The sequence below is a fragment of the Eumetopias jubatus genome, unplaced genomic scaffold, assembly GCF_037043125.1.
Source record: "Eumetopias jubatus isolate StellerSeaLion01/CBP00866 unplaced genomic scaffold, mEumJub1_p1.0 scaffold_6, whole genome shotgun sequence".
Taxonomy (NCBI): domain Eukaryota; kingdom Metazoa; phylum Chordata; class Mammalia; order Carnivora; family Otariidae; genus Eumetopias; species Eumetopias jubatus.
Genome location: NW_028274812.1, coordinates 14,542,036 through 14,561,156, shown reverse-complemented (window position 1 = coordinate 14,561,156; position 19,121 = coordinate 14,542,036). Strand labels below are relative to the sequence as shown.

The 19,121-nt window shown below is 35.3% G+C and overlaps 1 protein-coding gene across 1 annotated transcript; it reads left to right on the top strand.

Moving 5' to 3' along the window:
* Positions 1-10,532: 10,532 nt before the first annotated feature.
* Positions 10,533-15,352, top strand: VIP (vasoactive intestinal peptide). The gene is made up of 5 exons (XM_028103205.2): positions 10,533-10,639; positions 12,477-12,599; positions 13,398-13,502; positions 14,111-14,242; positions 15,307-15,352. The coding sequence occupies exons 1-5, from the start codon at positions 10,533-10,535 to the stop codon at positions 15,350-15,352; spliced, it is 513 nt and encodes a 170-aa protein (XP_027959006.1).
* The last annotated feature ends 3,769 nt before the right edge of the window (positions 15,353-19,121 follow it).

Genomic DNA, 19,121 nt, shown 5'->3' with positions numbered 1-19,121 from the left:
GGCTCTACACTCAGTGCAGAGCCCACTCGTCCCTCTCCCTCTGCTCTTCCACATCCCTCTCTCTCTTTCACAAATAAATAAATACATACATACATATCTTTAACAACAAATATCTGCTCTTATCATATCTCTACTTACCAGCTTTCCTTTCCCTTAGGATAAGGTCCCGTATCAATTTCCTACTTATGCCATACCTCCAGATCTTCTCAAATGTTCTTTGTTAAACCTGGAATATTCTTCTTTATTTCCCTTTTTTTATTATTATTTGTAAAGATGCTTCAGTCACTCAATAAATCTCACCTCAATATAACTTCCTCAGAAATACTTGCTGTAGTTCTCATAATACACAGTACTTCTTAGGTCAATCCACCTCATAATTACTTACGCATTGTCTGTATTTTCCTTTTTTTTTTTTTCTTGCAGGCTGGACAGTGTTTGGCTTTTCAACTCTATGTTCCTAAATAAAATAGAAAATGAAAGAATTACTTTTCCTTCACAGTTAGAAGCAACAGGTTGTACTATTATATTAAAGTGGTCTAGCAAATAAGTATGTTTTTCGTTTTATTTATTCATTTACCTTTTAGAAAGAGATATTGTGAAATGTAGAGCATTAAGGAAACAAAGTTAAATGGCATTAAACATTCCATTTGGATTTTCTTTGAACACCTCAAATATGGAGTTCATGAAAAATTTAGTAAAACCAGGAAGGAGAACTATTTCACAGTTGTTGTCCATGAGACAATTTCTATAAATGCAGTACACAAGTGACTAATTTCAAGATTTCCACTAAAAAGAAAAAAAAATAATGGATGTTAAAAAAAACCTTTTAGTTGATATAGAGCCAGGGTTGACAAGCTTTTTCTGTAAAGAGCCTGATAGTAAATATTTGTAGCTTTGTGGTCCTCACAGTTTCCGTCATAATGACTCCACTCTGCCATTGTAGCACAAAAGCAGCCATAAACAATATTTGAACAAATGGGCATGGCTGTGTTTCAATAAAACTTTATTTATAGACACTAAAATTTGAATTTTATGTAATTGTCATGTGTCATAAAATATTATTCTTCTTTTGAATTTTTCAACCACTTAGAGTGTTTAGACCATTCTTATTTTGTAGGACATACAAACAGGTGGCAGGCTGGATTTGGTCATGAGTGATAGTTTGCCAACTCTTGCTGTAGAGTTAAAGTATAACCACATAATTGAAGAGATAGTTCTTTGGGACACAAGTCTGCAAACAACTCATTCTGCAAATTCAATGAATACAACTCTAAAGGTTTTATAAATTAAAACCAATAATTAGAACTCTTTTATAGAAAAGAATTTCTAGATTTTTTTTCTTTTTGTTTCAAACTTAGAAGAAGAGATCCAACATTAAGATTAAATAATACCAGATGAAATTAATTTTTTATAAAAAAAATCTTTCCATTTTTCTCATTTAAATTATTAAGTTCCTTCTAATAAGTAAGCATTTTGGAGGAACTTATAATGTACAAAGTGTTGGGGATATAATGGTGCATAAAACTCAGTTTCAGTAAGGGACATAGTTAAATTAATTGTAATTTGAATGCAGTGTGAAAAATACTGTGAAAGAAAAATACAGATAGCAGGGTGAGAGCAAGTCTAGCAGGGTGAGAGAAGACATTCAAAAGGATTGATGAATCACTCACTTTTTAGAAAACATTCCCTTTTCTTTTGTGCAAATTTATTATTTTTATAATTCTACTGGCTTGGGCCAATGTTTATCCACGTTAAAATACCCACCAATGCACTAATCAAGCATTAATCAGAGGAATGCTAAAACCTAGTATTTCTTTTCAAGATTAAAAAGCAGCCTATTTATTATTTAGTGAAGGCAGCCCTAGAGAATTAATAGACATGGCTGAGAATACTTTCAAAAGATAAAATCGGTAAGATTTTGGGAAAAAAAAAATCCTGTACTAAGACTAAGTTGAATTTAAGGATGGGAAAGAAGTATTGGACACTGGGCTAAGAGAACAAAAAAGTAATAAAAATAAAAAGATTTGAGTTCCAAACCAAAAAACGTTGGAATGCATACAACTTCAAATTCATTCATTTATCTAAAATAATTACTGAGCACTTATGTATCAGGCACTGTACCTGCACATGTTAAAATTGTCTAAGGGTATATGAAATGTAATACTCTTACAATAATACAGTATGCTCAGCATTTTACTAGAGGAATTACAGAGTTAATGGGAGCCGCAAAGCAGGGCACCTGGCCCAGAATGAATGGAAGAGTGGTTTGAGATCTTTCTGGAAACGTGTCCTGTAAGATGAGACCTAAAGGAACGGAAATTGGATTGGGTGTTCCTGAGGGAGGAAACGGTATTGTGTGAAAATCAGAAGCAACAGAGAACATGGCACTTCTGAGGAACTGAAGGTTGTTCAGCATGGCTTGAGAATAAATTATGGCCAGATGAGGTGAGGTCAGCAAGAAGCCATTGAAAGCAGCATGTACCAGGCTTGCATGCCTGTTACTGGGTCAGTACTTTGAGAGCAATGGGAAACCCATAGAAAGGCTTAAACAGGGGAGAGATATGATCAGAGATATGTTTTATGAAGATCACTTTGGCAGCCTTGTGAAGAAGGGATTGGAAGAAAGCCTGGACACAGTGCTAGAGACTAAGGCAGCGGCAGAGGAGAGAGAATGGCCATGTGGCCTTCTTCAGTGAGTCTTCAACTTTGTTTGCAGAGATCCTGGAGTCTCGCATTTGATTTTTTTCCCCCTTCCTCAAATGGTAAGAACTCCCACATATGTACATACAAGTACAGTTGTCAGGTCATTGATTTCTGCACCTAGAAACACAGATAACTTTGAAAGTGTCTAATTCTTATTCCCTTTGACAAGAAAAATGCCCAGAACAACTCTTCTTATTATGAAGAGAAAGAAGCACTGTATGCTTTCTCTATCTAATATTTGATCTCAAAACTGTTATGACAAAAAAAGTAATCTAAAGATGCTGGAGCCGTAAAGAGGCTAGTGTGAACCCAGGAAGCCATTCCCTGTTGTGATACCACTCAACACATTTTCATTTGGTTATTATTTTGGGTAAGAACTCTTTCCAAACAAATGTACATCACTGGACGTAACTAACTGTGAATATCATCTCTACAGTCAAGTGTCTGTAATAAACCCACATTATCACAGCAGCAAAAGTAGTCATGCCCTCTCCCTTTCTCTTCCCTGTCACTTTGGTTTATACAACACATTCTCTATTCTGTGGGTTGCTAATCTCCTGGATTCACAGTCCAGTGAAAAGACAGTGAATTTGGAGAGAGAAAAGAAGGGTCTAAATTCCAGATTTGCTACTCATTTGAAGTCACTTGCCTCTTTGGGATGTGGAATTGCTATAATTTCCCAAAACAAGGGATGCTTGAGGGGCTCAGTCGGTTAAGCATCTGCCTTTGGCTCAGGTCATGATCCCAGGGTACTGGGATGAGTACCACATAGGGTTCCTTGCTCAGTGGGGAGCCTGATTCTCCCTCTCCCTGCTTGTGTGTTCTCTCTCTGTCTGGCAAATAAATAAATAAAATTTTTAAAAATTTGTTTTTCCCAAAATGAAGTAGCAGAACTAAATTATCTCAAATTCTTTCAAGCTAAAAAGTCATGGTTTTATGAGTCAGATAGAACATCAGTTTCCCAGGCTGGAAAGTCTAGTGAAATGACTACAGATACAGGATATTAGAATGATGATTTAAAGAAAAAAAAAAGTTTATCAAATAGCCAGAGCTCCTGTTTCCTAGACAGTGAGGTTTTCTTTCCTGAAGATGAGGTGCCAGGAGCCCTGGAGAGGTGCAGGCCATGTTTGCTCAGATCTCCTTCCCCAAGGCTGTTCTGCTACTTTATTCCTGGAAAATACCCCTATCAGAGCTTGGTGTTTGGCTTCTGGCAGCACACTGACCTTTCCTCGACACATGGATTAGCAATGGATCCAGCCTCTTTTCCTGAAGGGGCTTGAGTGGCACCAAGGGTCTGAATGGGCTTCTAGTTTCTTTGTGTTTTGGCCACAGTCTTCAAAAACCAACTGCTCACCAATCCGGCAGACCTGCTCAGGGCAACAGTGACCTTCCTCCAAGCTTCCACATTGATTATTCTAAGGAGTCTCCCAACTTGAAATAAAAATATCAAAACTTAAAAAATGAGCAGGCTTTCTAAAGCTATTGAATCCCCAAATTAAATGTCTCCAGATATTCTTAGAAGTGTGAGGTCTGGTGCAGGAATGGGAGTGCACAGGTAGGGACTGGACAGGACACAAATGACTCTCTCCAAAGGTGAATGGACGTGAGTTTAGTAAAGATGTCAAGGACCGATGTAGTGGCAAAAGACCCATGGGCTAGCCTCAGCAGGAAGCTGTTGGCACCTCTCGGGCTGCTGTTGAAGGGCCACCTACAGGGTCTTGGTCTTGGTGAAGGAATGTAACCTCTACCAAATTATGGTCTATGGCAAGTAAATACTCAGAGCTCTCTTTCCTTTCATCTTCCGTCCTTTTCATTTCCAACCACTGCCTCTCCTTGGCTTAGTCCAACAGAAGCCAGAGGACCTCAGGGCATGGATAGATCTGCAGGTCAGCCTCTAGGGAATAAAAAGCAATGTGGAGAAAAGTAGGTTCAAAGGGGCAATTGGAGAACATCCAGCAGGGAGGAGCGTGTACTTTTGCAGCCTGTGGGATCAGATTTGTCCTAAGAACAAGTCAAAACTTAAGTGTACTAGAAGGTCATAGAGGCAAAATGAAAGAAACAGGCTGAGAACCTGAAAGCCCAGGAATTGGATGGGGAAGCCCAAGAAAGGAACAGAACTGAAGTTGGAGATCAACTAGGACTGAGGGACAAAGGGGCTGGGGTAAGACGCAAGGGCAGGCAGGCCTTGGTGTTCTAGGAAGGGTCAATGGCTTCTGTCTCACAGTCTCTTATAAAGCGATTTTGATAGTAAGTAGGATACAGGGTCTGGACAGTTTCCTTCTATGCAAAGCACGATCATACAAAACTCAAGTGCATTTGTACAGCGGTAGTAAGAACAAATTTTCACAAGCCACATTGTAGGACCTATTAAAAAATTAGCTCTAAAAGCTTTCCTCTAACTTAACCTCTATTTTAATCCCCATTCCACAGAAAATGTACAACGTACAATTACCATGTTTACCCAGAAATTACTAAGATTTAAAATTCTGTCAATTCAGGATTTGCTCTCCCCTTCTTTTTTCTCAGAGTAACCTCTAAGTTTCTGAGACTGTTTATAATGACATGAAACCTGGGAGGCTGCTTTTGGGTCCTCAAGAGATACTCCGTGCCTTGCTGTTATCTGCTGAGATGTGTGCTGGTCGCTGGGTATAGTCTGGCCTGGTAGACTGGTGGGACCTTTCCACTCTTCACTCCTGACAGTATTTAGGGTCTTACCAAACAGGGCATGGCAGGGGGAGCTTGTCCTACAGCTTTATCTACCACCTCCTGTACCATTGCAAAAAGTGCTTCTGCATGTTTTGCTGTAGCAATCAGAGAAGAAAAGAAGCCAAATTAGCCTCTACTGTTTAGTCCCCAAGTGTAATAGGAAGAGGTTCTGTCACTCATTCCTTCAACTCTACCATAAACTCCCACACAGGGGCAGAAGGTTGCCTCCTCATCTTGAATAATCTCTTCTCCCCATCTCAGAGGTTATTCCCTGTCTGGGGATGATGGATATAGTGGTGCAGGGGACACGAGGACTCACTCAATACCTATCTTTGCCAAATCTTTCATTTTAATATCTAGATTTCGGTGTTATTTAAGAGCCAGGAACGGGACACTTGTCTTTCCCTTCCTTCACTGTGAACGTCTCCCTTTCCTTGTGGATCTCAGATATTCTGATCCCCAAGGTGAGGGGGTCAGCGAGTTTGTTACATGGAATGTGTCTATGGGGGAGTACATGTAGAGGACAGATGGTATTGTGAAGCAGATAAAATTTGGTCTTAAATCTTTAATACTCTGTTTTTAAACGTTCCTATCTTGGAATTGTGTGCTTTTGTGATTTTCTCCACAGCATTCCTCCAAAATCTACTTTCATAAAATTATCTCATAAACATAACCCTAAAGTAAGGGATAGATGGCTCATTGCATTTAATACATTTTTCTTTCTGCATGTGTTTTGGTTAAAACAAGAAAATTCTGAAATGTAGGAATGGTTTTCTATAAGATACAGTCTTTGTCACAACCATTCAACTTGGCCATTTCCCCACAAAAGCAGCCATAGATAGTGCATATGTGATGAACATTTCCGTGTTCCATTAAAACTTTATTTATGGACACTGAAATTTAAGTTTCATATACTTTTCATGTATCATTAAATATTTTTTAATTTTTTCCAGCCTTTTAAAAATGTAAACATCATTCTTAGTTTAAAAGATATAAAAACTGGAGGGATAAGCCATATGTGACTCACAGACAGTGGTTTGCAGACTTCATCTTGACCTAACCCCTGAGGATTACCCTGGCAGGATGACCAGGTCTCAGGGCGGCATGTGAGTTAGGCAAGGAAAGCTGTCACACCAAGAGGCCAGAGAGCACACATTGGCATATCATCCATAACAGCAGTAAGGACTCTCTATTAGCAATTTGCACTAAGAAGAAAGAGTGAATCTGGATTTCTGCCTATCTCCTGAGTTTGAAAATTCCTTCCATCTGACGAATGCCAGTTTTTTTTTCTCTGCTCTTGGTTCTGTTAGTGAAAAAGGGAGAGGAGAGATGTCAGTATTTTTATATGCTTTTATTTTCCTTCTCTGATGTGTTAGCATCGATAATGGTAGTAACAACAGTTACAGAAAATCAACAGTTGTTAACAGAAAAAAAGCTATTATCAAGATCAAAAGAGCTACCTTTCAATACCTTATTGTTATTAGCCACCTGAGTGACCTTGCAAAAATTACCTAAACTCTGGATGTCAGTTTACCTATTTGTAAAAAAAGGATCTTGGAGATTTGTTCTAAGTGTACGAATGAATGACAGTTCTTATAAACATCCCTTCACTGAGAAGCCCTATGGGAGGAAATAAATTTTGCTAAAGATGTTAGAAAGTTATAGAAAGATATGTTAAAGTAGCAGAGAAGCAAATTAAAAGGCTAAATTCACATTTGTATTTTTGTATTTACTGAGTTTTATAGTAAAGTATTCAGAATAAATTCAGCTACAGTATTTTTTTATGTTTATTTTTCTGGAAGCATCTATAATTTAACTGGTTAAAGGACCTCTGGTTTACATCCATTTCCTTGAAAGAAAAGACAAGAAACACATAAAAACAAAAAACAAAAAATCAAAAAAACTTGTGAATTAAGACTTTGAACCTGCAGATGGTGCTATGATCCTATTATGAAATTCAGTTTTGCTTTCTAGTTTAAATTCATAGGAAAAAAACGCAGTTCTTTGATTTAGTTTATCTAGAAATAATAAAATTGAATTATTTCTCTTTACTTTTGTGTTTTATTATTATAATGGGAGAAACTGTCTTTACCACTGGAAAAATCTAATGTAGTTATTCTTTATGAATGCTAAGTGCTTCCTGAAACCAAATAATAATCAACTTTTTTGTCTTTTTTCATTTAGATTTTTCTGCTTATCCTTCAGCATTGGTTTTTCTGTGACTTTCAATCAACTTACTTTGCTGTTTCTGTTCTTAAATAAAATTGTCTCACTGAGAATTGAGTGATGAAGAGCTAAGGATAAAAAATTCCACATGAGAACCATTTCAACCTCTAGTTTGTAATAATCAGGTAAAAAAAGATTTCCTGGAATTAAGCCACAGGAACTCTGGCTAAAGTCAGAGCTGTCAACTGGGAAACAAATTTCCAGACATTTTGAAATTTAATTCATTTAATTTTTCTTGTAACTGGATTAGAAAATATGATTAAGCATAGCAGGATATTCTTTTACTGGATCAGTCTGGCTTTGAATGAAGCCAATAGATACTAAAATTTTAAAGTAGAAGAAAGAAAGGGGGCTTTAGAGTCTTTCTCTCTTGAGGAACTTCTGAACAAAAATGTAAAAAGATACACACACCGGAGATTTTTAAAAATTATAGGGAAGATGGCATTTTACTTTATTGTCCAGAAAGTTGTTCATGTGGCTGTATTTTTACCTGAAACTCTGAATGAATATATGCTAGTCTAATTTGAATTAAAACCCCCACAAACAGAAATTAAGTATTTATCAAGGTACTCCGCAGATGCTTTCCAACTAGTTCTTTGAAACCTGTCAACTGACTAAGTTGGAAATGTTCAAAAAGCTGGTGTGAGTATAGGTGTGTATTCAGGGATGGAAGGGAGAAACAGAATAATTCTGTATAGTGCAAGGACCTATACAAATGATGAAAATGTCTTCCTTTACAAAGGAGGGAAAATTGAATCCTTTGAGATATACAGTCTGATAGTTTATTTTTTGGATCATTTGAGGTTGTATATGTGAAAGTGTATTGGGAATTATGATAGTTTGTACAAATATGAAATAGCAGTACCACTATGACTTTATATAACAGTGTGTATATTATAATATCTTAGCGCCTTTCTGAAATTTTATCTTGGGAATAGTTTCAACACAAAGGAAATGTAATAATAGAGAAATGGGAAATTATTTCTAGATGCTTTTAAAATTAGAATAGATCTCAAGAAAGACTAAATTGGGATTTACATGAATAGTAGAAAACATTTTAAAAGGCTTTAGAATTGATACTTTATAATAAAGGAGAATTATACATTTGTAGGCATAATGAACATAAGTGTTTGTTTTTTTTCTGTATCTGTTTCTGCACATAAAACTCTTATTTTCTGAAGGAACCCCAATGGCCCTGGCTATAACACTAATTATTCTCTAATTTCATTCCTACTAATTAAAGATGAAAACATTTCATATTAAGCTTGGTACCTTTCTGTTGTTGTTGTTCATTTAAAGAAAAGTAAATTTCCTCTTTATGTCTTACATCTTGAAGTTACTCACTATAAATTTATATAAATCAGACATAATGAAAATTTAATAAGAACTCAAGCCTTATTCATCCTGTGGGAGTACTACTGTGACGTCTTTCAGAGAGCTTTGTGATTGCTCAGCCCTAAGTGTAAGCCCTATAAAATGATGGGCTTTGAAATGCTGGTCAGGGTAGAGTGAAAAGCAGTTGCCAGCAATAATAGCCAACCCGTAGCCAGTACCAACTTCTGGTTCAGCTCTGAGGGCAGAGAACTAGTGGAGCCGTTCTTGGCCTCATACGACTTCAGCACCTAAGACAGCTCCAATATTCTCCTTCCATACAGAAAGCTCCGGAGAAACGCTACTTGGCAAGGTGAGTAAAAACCCTACCTTTCTTCTTCTTTTTGTCCCTCCTCCTGCTTTGAAACTTTTCTCAGGGTATATTGAATATTTCTCTCTCTTGAAAAGAATTTTACAGTGTTTCTCCTTTACAACAACAAAAAAACAAGTTTCTCAAGTCACCTGGTAAGTGTAGAAAAGCTTTAACTTCTTATATATTTGTGTATTTTCTGAATTCTTTTGGTTGGAAGATGCTTTGCCCTGCTTGCTCAATACTTTTACTCAATACTGTCTTTTTAAAACTGTATTAAAGTAGGATGTGGATTTTTTTTTTGCCTGTTATATACATTTTTAACTGAAGGGTTCAGTGGGTACATTTGTTTTACAAGTTTCAACTTGTGTTTTTTTTTTTTTTTACTGTTGCTCTTTCTATTTCATATGTTAGTTATGTGAACCAAGGAAGCATTCACTTTCCTCTTTAAGTCTAAATGCTGTGATTTTTATAGACAGCAAGAAAAACAAAGCTCAAATTCTAAGTTTCTATCTACAAACTATTTAGAAATGAAATCTGAAAGTGGATTAGATGTAAAAAAGCACAAATATTATTTTAATATATTTTTCCTTTTGTAGCAAAAATTATTTCAATGGTAATATGCAGTTTAAAAATTTTTGGTATTAATTTTCATTATTGTTCAAACCCAGACATAAGCAAATAATTCCCTAATAATCTGTACAATTAAAAGAGGAAAAAGAAATGTATGTACAATTTTTATACTGATATGTATATGTACATATATATACATACATATATAGACACACATTATTAAATAGATGATACTCCAGTGTTCTATTAATTAGACACTAGAAACTTAAACTGTTTCTTTAGTTAGAAAAGATACCAAATGTGGGTGCTACGACTCTGTTACAAGACTGTTTCCATGGATACTTCCAGCACTATGGAAGCATAGCATTCCACATATACTTGGTCCAACTATGTGCCTAGTGAGAGATAGGCAGCAGTTGAAAAGGACCCTAATTTTTATTCAAGCAGCTGTCACCAAAAAAAAAACTTCTTGATTTAAAAATTAATTATATTGCAGTTTAACTCTTTCCATAAGATGAAAATTACTTTTTCCCAGCTCTGCAAGAGCCTTCAGAAATTACTACTAGACACTCAGAATTACTTTGTTGGGGCGATATCTTTGGTTGGAAAGCTGATGTGATTCTCTCTCTTTCAAAGTACAAAGATGGAAACCAGAAGTAAGTCCCAGCTACTTGTGCTGCTAACACTTGTCAGCATGCTCTTCTCTCACACGTTGGCATGGCCTCTTTTTGGAGCACCCTCTGCTCTGAGGTAAGTATTCTTGCAATTCAGAGAGTTGAACATTCCTTCTTTATGTATGTGGGAATTTCCTATATGTTATTTTGGACAACTCAATTTTTTAAGTTACGTATTATTTATTTAAATCTTTTGGCTGACATGTTAAGCAAGTTTTTTGAACATCAAATCAACACGACTATTCTATATCCTGGGATCCACTCTCAGGTCATGAGAGACAGTGTCAATGACTAGTTTTAAGGATAGGGTGGATCACTTTTCCAAACAGAGAGAAAGAAGGATTTGATTTTCTTTTCATTCAAAACCAGTTTTAGATAAGTAATAAGCTTTTATCCATTGTCATCTCAGTTCAGCTCAGTTTCTGTTGGAAAAAAAATAGATGTTTAGTTGCATGCCTCATTCTATAGTTCATTTTCAAGATCATTCAGTAAATAATCTTAAGGTTAGTAGTTGATTAGTGAAACATATATACAATCATGCTGGACAGATCTACCTATCTATCCAGAATCAATTTGCCAATATTGTAAATTGCACAATAACTGATCTACTGAGATACCCTTCCCCAGTGAGTGAATTTTAATGCACTTGGTTTCAACCCTAAATCCTTAGTTTCACTGTTCTTTATGTTGTATTTCATATCTCAAATTCAGAAATTATAACACAACTCTTATTTAAAATTTATCTGAAAGAAGTAAACAGTAAATGAAAACTACATTAGCTTTATTTTGTCTTTCCAATTTATAGGCACCACTATATCTAAGGGCAAAATTGTCATCTCTTTGCTCAAATTCCCATTTCTGATTCTTTTTTCAGGGTAAACTTATACTCAATAGGTTGAATAATCTCTTAGCTATTAGCATTTGTGAAATCTGCTTAAAGCCAGATCTTATGTTGCTTTATAACTAAACAGAATGATTCTATCTGAATGGTTATATCACATATCACAACAAACAATCACAAGAATGCTGAAGTTTGCTTTGATTGCTAGGCTTCATACAAAGAGGACTGCTTGTTACTTCCACCAACTACTACATCATCAAAAGATGCACAAGTACCCAGGAGCTGATACACTCCTTGGAGGTTTAATCTAATAGTGAAAATAGACACACTCATAATTTTAATAGTGTGCTGGTATTCAAAATGTGCATGTATTCAAAAATAATCATATTCCATGTATAAGCATGATATTCTTAGTCACTTAGTAAAACATTGCACATACCTCACTAAAATTGTATTAATACATAAGATTAGAAATAAGAAGACCCTGCAAAATTTATTGAATTTGAGTAACTACTCAGAGATGGAGAGATTCTTTGTACTTTATTAACACAGAGAAATATATCACACTAAAGTGAATCTTTGGATTAAAGCTTACAGACCTAGAGAAAGAAAACAGTTAATATCCACCTCTTAAGAAATGTTTGACAAATGATACCAAACACCAACAAATATATGAATTGTTCCCAATTTTTCATATTGAATATTGAAAATTTTTTGAAGTTTCTATTTTGTACAGAGTTTTTCTACCTGTGAATAACTTTGCAAAGTGAAGACATTGCCAACAAAGTGTACTTTGTTTACTGCCAGTGCAGTAAACAAGTAGGATTGAACCTTTATGTTTGTTACATACAGCTTGTAAAAGTTGCATGGCATCTATCTTATGGGATAATAAAAAATTTCACTATTTATACTCTAAACCATAGAAGCTAGTAAATCTAACTATGCTATCCATATACTGTGAATGTGTAATACTTTACAAGAATATTATCTTATTTCCAGTGATTGTAAAACCATAAACACTATCTTCTGAGAAAGAAATACATTATACCTCTACTATATGTTTTCCTAATAGACTGGATGACAGAATACCACTTGAAGAAGAAAATGAACCTGATCAAGTTTCATTAAAAGTAGACACCGACATCTTGCAAAATGCGTTAGCTGAGAATGACACACCCTATTATGATGTGTCCAGGTGAGTTTGTTTTTTATTGAGTTTTATTTTAAAAAGCATATATTTGAAATATAAATGTTTTACAATTTGCGTCACTGTGAAGCTATTCCTACAGTACTGTACCACAGGTTTCCATGTGCCATTGCTTCATTCAGCCTGATTTATTGAAACTCTAGCAGCTGTACATGATTTTCATGTAGAGAAGGTGTAACAAACCAAGATCAACAAATCCTTCACTTACACAGAACCATTTGTCTAGAGCAGCATTCAAGCATAGACAGAGTAGCTCTCTACTGAAGAAGACAAAGTATAAAAATTCCTGACTTGGGTGGGAAAGTTGGCTAATAGTCACTAAGAGATTTTGTTTCCAAATATTTTGGCAGAAGAAATAGCAAAAAATATAATAAGGTTTTTGCTAAAAACCAGGATAGTTTCTCCTTGTATGTATCTCTATTTGGAGTAGAAGAAATAAAGCACCATAAATAAATAAAGAGAAACTAATTTTAATATATTATTTTCCCATCAATATTTATTGGAGAATTAGTTTTATAGACTCTACCAGAGGCATTACTTAATATTGAGATATACTTCTAAAAATTTGAATTCTTTAATTTTTCAAAGTTTTGTGCTAGAAATGTATAATGTATCTCAATATAAGTGGCTAGAAAATATCTTTTATTAGGTTGTCAAGAAACCTTTTGGATTTAAGTTTGCACAAGAAGCTTTCAAACAGCTGATAAATTTCTTTCTTGTTTAATGAGAAGTAATATTTTAGGAAACCATTTACAAGATAATGGCTATCCTTCTTCCTTCTTTTAGGAATGCCAGACATGCTGATGGAGTTTTTACCAGTGACTTTAGTAGACTCTTGGGTCAACTTTCTGCCAAAAAATACCTTGAGTCCCTTATTGGAAAGCGTGTTGGGTAAAGAGAATTTATTATTTTATCAAACACATTATGATTATTTAATCTGATATCCTACGACTCATTGGCATATTTATTTTTCCTAAGTGACAATCATTTATAAATCTGCAATCAAGTTGAACTAGGTGCAGTAAAAAATAAGGCATAGTTTAAACTGAAGCAAATTTTAATATTTGCCACAGTATTTGTTTTGTAGTTCCTGATCAAACCAAGCATTGGAAGTTCTTTCTTTAAATGGCCAATTGCTGAATATTTAGATGGCACTATTCAGGGTGGCAAAACTTGTAAAGAATTTAGTTTTAAAAAAATTTTCCTCCCAATGGGGCAGAACACAACTTCAAGTATTCCTCCTTTTTTTTTTGATAAATTATTTGCTCAATTAGTACAGAATGGTGTATTAAGGCTCCCAGTAAGTGCCAAAATATGTTGGATTATTCCTTGCTCCCCTATACTTAGGCTTAGATATATATTTTTTTTAGTCTTTTTGTAATAAAAAAGACATCGGGCATTGGAATTCTTTTTTATCTGACTCCAAGAAATTTGGAACTTTGGCACATTTATCATTTCTTGTTAAAACCTTTTGATTTCCTTTCCCTTGCATTCCTTAGCAATAGCATCTCAGAAGACCAGGGCCCAATCAAACGCCACTCGGATGCAGTCTTCACGGACAACTATACCCGCCTCCGAAAACAAATGGCTGTAAAGAAATACTTGAACTCAATTCTGAATGGGAAGAGGAGGTAAAGAAACAGAGAACTTGTTAAAATGAGAAATTATAAACAAGTTCAGAAATAGAAGCTCCATATGAAGACTTATTTATCTATCTCTCTATCTCACTATCTATATTCTGTGAAGCAGTAATGCTCAGCCTTGACTGACATTAGATTACCCTGCAGAGTTTTTAAAATCCTGATGTGTGCCTTACCCAAAACCAACTGCCAAAAAATTAGGACCTACGGATTGGTATTTTTTTTAGGCGCTCCCCCACTAGATTCTGCTGTGCATCCAGGGTGGAAAATGAGACTGTAGAGACATCTACTCTGAATCTGGGGACAGGTTTTATCAGAAGTGCTAGTTTTTTGGGGGTTTTTATTGTGTGTGTGTTTCTTTTAGATTTTATTTATTTTAGAGAGAGAGAGAGAGAGAGTGTGTGTGTGTGTGTTTGTGTGTGTGTGTGTGTGTAGAGAGAGGGGCAGAGGGAGAGGGAAAGAATCTCAGGTAGACTCCATGCTGAGCCCAGAGCCTGCTGTGGGGCTCAATCTCACAATTCTGAGATCATGACTTGAGCAAAAACCGACTGAGCCACCCAGGCAACCCCAGAAGTACTAGTTTTTAAAATATGTAAAGTGCAGTCAATTAGCAATTTGATACCACATGGAACTCCCTTCATATGCATACTGAATACCTTTTTTTTTTTTTTTTTACCAAATTAAGCCATGAGTTCTTTTGTAGTCTAAGATTCTGTAAGACCTTGTTTCTCTATGGTGTCTAAGTACTGGATTGTAATAAGTAGGAAGTGGGATGCTCTCTCTTTTTATTCCAATTATTTTTGTTTAGATGGTGAGTATTAAGAACAATCTTGCTTGGACAAGATCAGACAAGATGAATGCCTTTGCCCACCAGATTATAATTCTGCAAAAATTAAGGACAATCTTAGGTAATAATTAAGCTCAAAGATAATTGTTTAGTCCTCAGTGCACTTTACAGAGCACAGAGAACAGCAAAAGTCACACATCATCAGTTCTGTGGAAGCTTTCTCAACAAAGAGCCTTCACATGCACACTTTTCATTTTCTGTTCTGCAGCAGTGAGGGAGAATTGCCTGACTTTCCTGAAGAGCTAGAAAAATAATGGAAGAGCTCTTTGAAGCAAAGCTGCTGACAACTTCCCAGTGGTGGGTATATCTATGCATTCTTATTCTTATTTTATTCTTAGAGCAAACATCTAATTATTTCAATAGGTAAGAGTCACTTGGTAAAGAACAGCTTAGGGTTCTCACAATGAGGCCTCATGGAAAAGGACACTTCTATCTGAAGCAGACCCCAACCCAGTAAACAGCTGAAAATGATTCATGCAGTGCTCTGATAGCAAAAAAGAGAAAGTTCACAATGGGCTAACAGTTTGCTACCTGAATGGTACTCCTAGTTTACTCAGACTTATTTCTAACCTTCTGTCGAGATATAAACCAGAGGAATCTGACTCACACTAATGGGAAAAACTGGCTTTTTCTTGAGACTTGAGCCATTCTATTTTTATTAATTTAAGGTTTAGCCCCACGAATGACTATTAGCACCTCATTTAATTTAAGTACAGGGAAATACCGCCAAACTGAAGCATGGTTCATTATTATGAAAATACCAAGGCACTCTGGGTCTAATTGTATTCCTTGAATCATAGCAAGCTTTATGCAGCAAAGTTAAATGTGCTTCTTTTACCTATAAAGTGAGTGTAGGTGCTAATGATCCAATAGTATTATATTCAAATATTTTTTGAATAGAGAAAACACAAGTAGGCTTTTTTCTTTAAGTGATAAGCTTGTTCGCCCAGTTGCTTTTTTGTACATGTGGATACAAGATATAATTCTTTCCTGAGTTACATTAATGTTTACATTAGCTCATAAAAAGAAATTTATAATATTTGGCCAGTGCCTAAAGGAATTTTATGTCATCATTGTATCAGAGGTTGGTAAATTTTTTCTGTAAAGGGCTACTGAGTAAATATTTTTGGCTTTGTGAGTTATATGGTTTCTGTTACAACTACTCAAACTCTGCTCTTGTAGCATGAAAGCAGCCACAGATAATATGTAAGATGAATGGGACCTGCTGTTACAATACTATTTTAATTGTAAAACCTCAAGGTAGGCTGGACTACAACCTCTGACTAGGTCAAGGAGACTAAACTAGACCCACACTCAGACTGAAGGCAATCCATGGTCTTACTGAAGTTCCTGGAGCAGAGAGCTAAGAGAGTCATCAAGTGTGGGCGGAGTGTCTGAGAAGACACCTGCCTGATTGGTTGCTTTTGTCCACTGAGAGACAGATGCTCAGGGTCCTGCACTTGCCTGCTCCTTACCATGCACAGACATTTCAGAGAAATAAGTCCCTTTGCTCAAAGAAGAAAAAATCACATACAGCTTCTAAAAAACATTTATAAGAAGAAGCCTATTTCATTTAATTAAGAAATACAAGAGGCACTAAAATATAAAGGAGGATTAATTGCTCTGTCTTTTGTAAGCTGTAAGATAATTTATGAGATTCCATCCTCCCTTCTTTTCTTTTCTGAATGGGTAACTTTGGACAAATTCTTTTAATGGGAAATCCTGTGTGTCAACCATGTGTGAAAATTACAAATGGGTAATTATATATAATGACTAATTAAAACGCCTCTTCACATTTCAGTTTCTTTCTGACAATCAGTCCTTTGGAAGATACCTTTCTGATATCCCAGAACATGATTTCCTGTCATGACAGGCTGTTCACAAAGGGCAAAGGGAAATAGATGTGATCAAGTGAGTGGATAAGTGAATGAAACTAAGATGCTGTAAATAAAAATATTTTTATGCTTAAAACACCAATTCTTTCTTTTTCAGAATTCTTGGAGGAAAATGATAGGCGAAGTAATTATATTTTGAGTTCTAATATGTAATTCAAGAAAACAACTTCAATATCAAAACCAAATAAAATATATAGTGTTGTGAATGTTGTGGTTTACTTTATCTTAATGTAATAACTGTGATGTTTACATTGTAAATATTATTTGAGAGTCCTGAAACCTGTCTTTAACTCATAAAGTTCCTGTAATTTCATATGTTGTGTATCCTTTCTAACAAAAATATATTTAGTGATAAGTAAATACTAGGCTAATTCCAATTATGTGAAGCTTTTGAGGAGAGTAGTAATAGAACACAAATGATGTGTTTATTTATAGAGCACACTTAACTATTCAGAAGTGTGGAGCACATAATCAGTGTGTCTAAATTTGAATGTTAAGCAGCTAGAATGCTGTGTTAAATAAACTGCAAAATGTCTAAGGGAAAACCAAGAACAAAGATAAAAAGACATTCTTTGAAACTGATTTTCAGAAAGTGGTATACGTTTTCACATTTTTAGGCATCATTTATTTTGAGTAAGATGTAAAGTCTCTCCAATTTGGATCTGTAATTGCCGAAATCTCTCTCTGTCATGGTGTTTCAGTGAAAGAAAGTGGCCTCTGTTCCTGACATTTGACCTTTCCTTTCTGCTTGTGTGAAGTTATGTGTAAAAAGTAAACTGAATGGAACATTTGTTTTTCAGTAATAAATTTTTTTTCCATAACTACTCACATAATGCTTTGGTTATCAGCTTCCTTCAATGAAAGTACATTTGGAGACACAAATATTTTTCCAAAGGGATTGTAGGAAATTAAATAGAGAAAATAAAGAACTTTGATTATCATTGCAGACACTTTCTATTGTTTTGATTCTGTTAAATGATGCAGCAGCAACTCGTTTTTAGCTCTCAAGTTCCAGGCATTAGATAGTTTTTGTGTTGTTTGAGGTAGGACTATGTTTGAAGCTGTGCGAGTTCTAAAATCACAGTGACTTAAATATGAGAGAAATCTCTTTCTCACATAAGGCCAGAAGGAAGATATCACAGGTTAGTTTGAAGGTATTGCTCCGCGAAGCTCTCAGGAAACTAAACCTCTCATCATGATCCAAAAATTGCAGTTGGAGTTCCAGCCATCATCTCTGCATTCTAGGCAGTAAGATGGAAGAAAGAGCATAGAAAAAAAAAAGGGCAAAGAGTGCATGCAGATTTTCTTTTAACTGATATTTTATGCTTAGGATCTCTTTGACTAGAACATAGTTTTATGATCAGAGTCATTTGGAAAACAGGGTAGAAAAAAATTTTTTTTATTCTGGATAGTCATGTGCCCTACTAAAAACTGGGGTTCTAGTAATATAAAACAAGGAAAGAATAGACTTCTGTGGGAATTTGTTTTTTTTTTAAATCTTGGGCTATGGATCTTAAATTCTTACAAAAAGCCTTAAAGAAATGATGAAGAAAGTGAGAGTCAATAGACCCTAACCATTAATGAGGAATCATTATCATCATAAGACAAAATTATGCTAAGGTTCACTTGCTACAATTAGAACAAATGGTTATATAAGGAAAGACTAGTCTAGAACTACCAGTAAATGCAAAGCAGTTGACAGAAGTTGAAGTGAGTTGGACTAACTATATCTTTTGCTAATTTCTGATTCTACAAATCATTAAATATTTGTTAAGTGAACTTTCTACCAAAGCACTGCAGTGAAAACTGAAAACTTCTATAGATGGTATTTGCACATAAGAAGCTTGTAAAGATCAAATGGGGATATAATTGTAATGCAATTCAAATGTGTATCTAAAGAGTTTTAATTATCTCTTATTAAAGTAAGTCTTTTCAATTCAGTCACTATTCCTTCAAGAAATATTGGTCAAATGAATCTGATGTGCAATTTAGATATCTGAGAGATGAGTGTTCTGGACAGAGAGAACAGCAGGTGCAAGTGAGGGGAAAATCCTGGCATATTTGGACAGTAAGGAAGTCCAGTGAGCTGGACCGGGCAGAGCAGGACATGAGATCAGGAAGCTTTCCC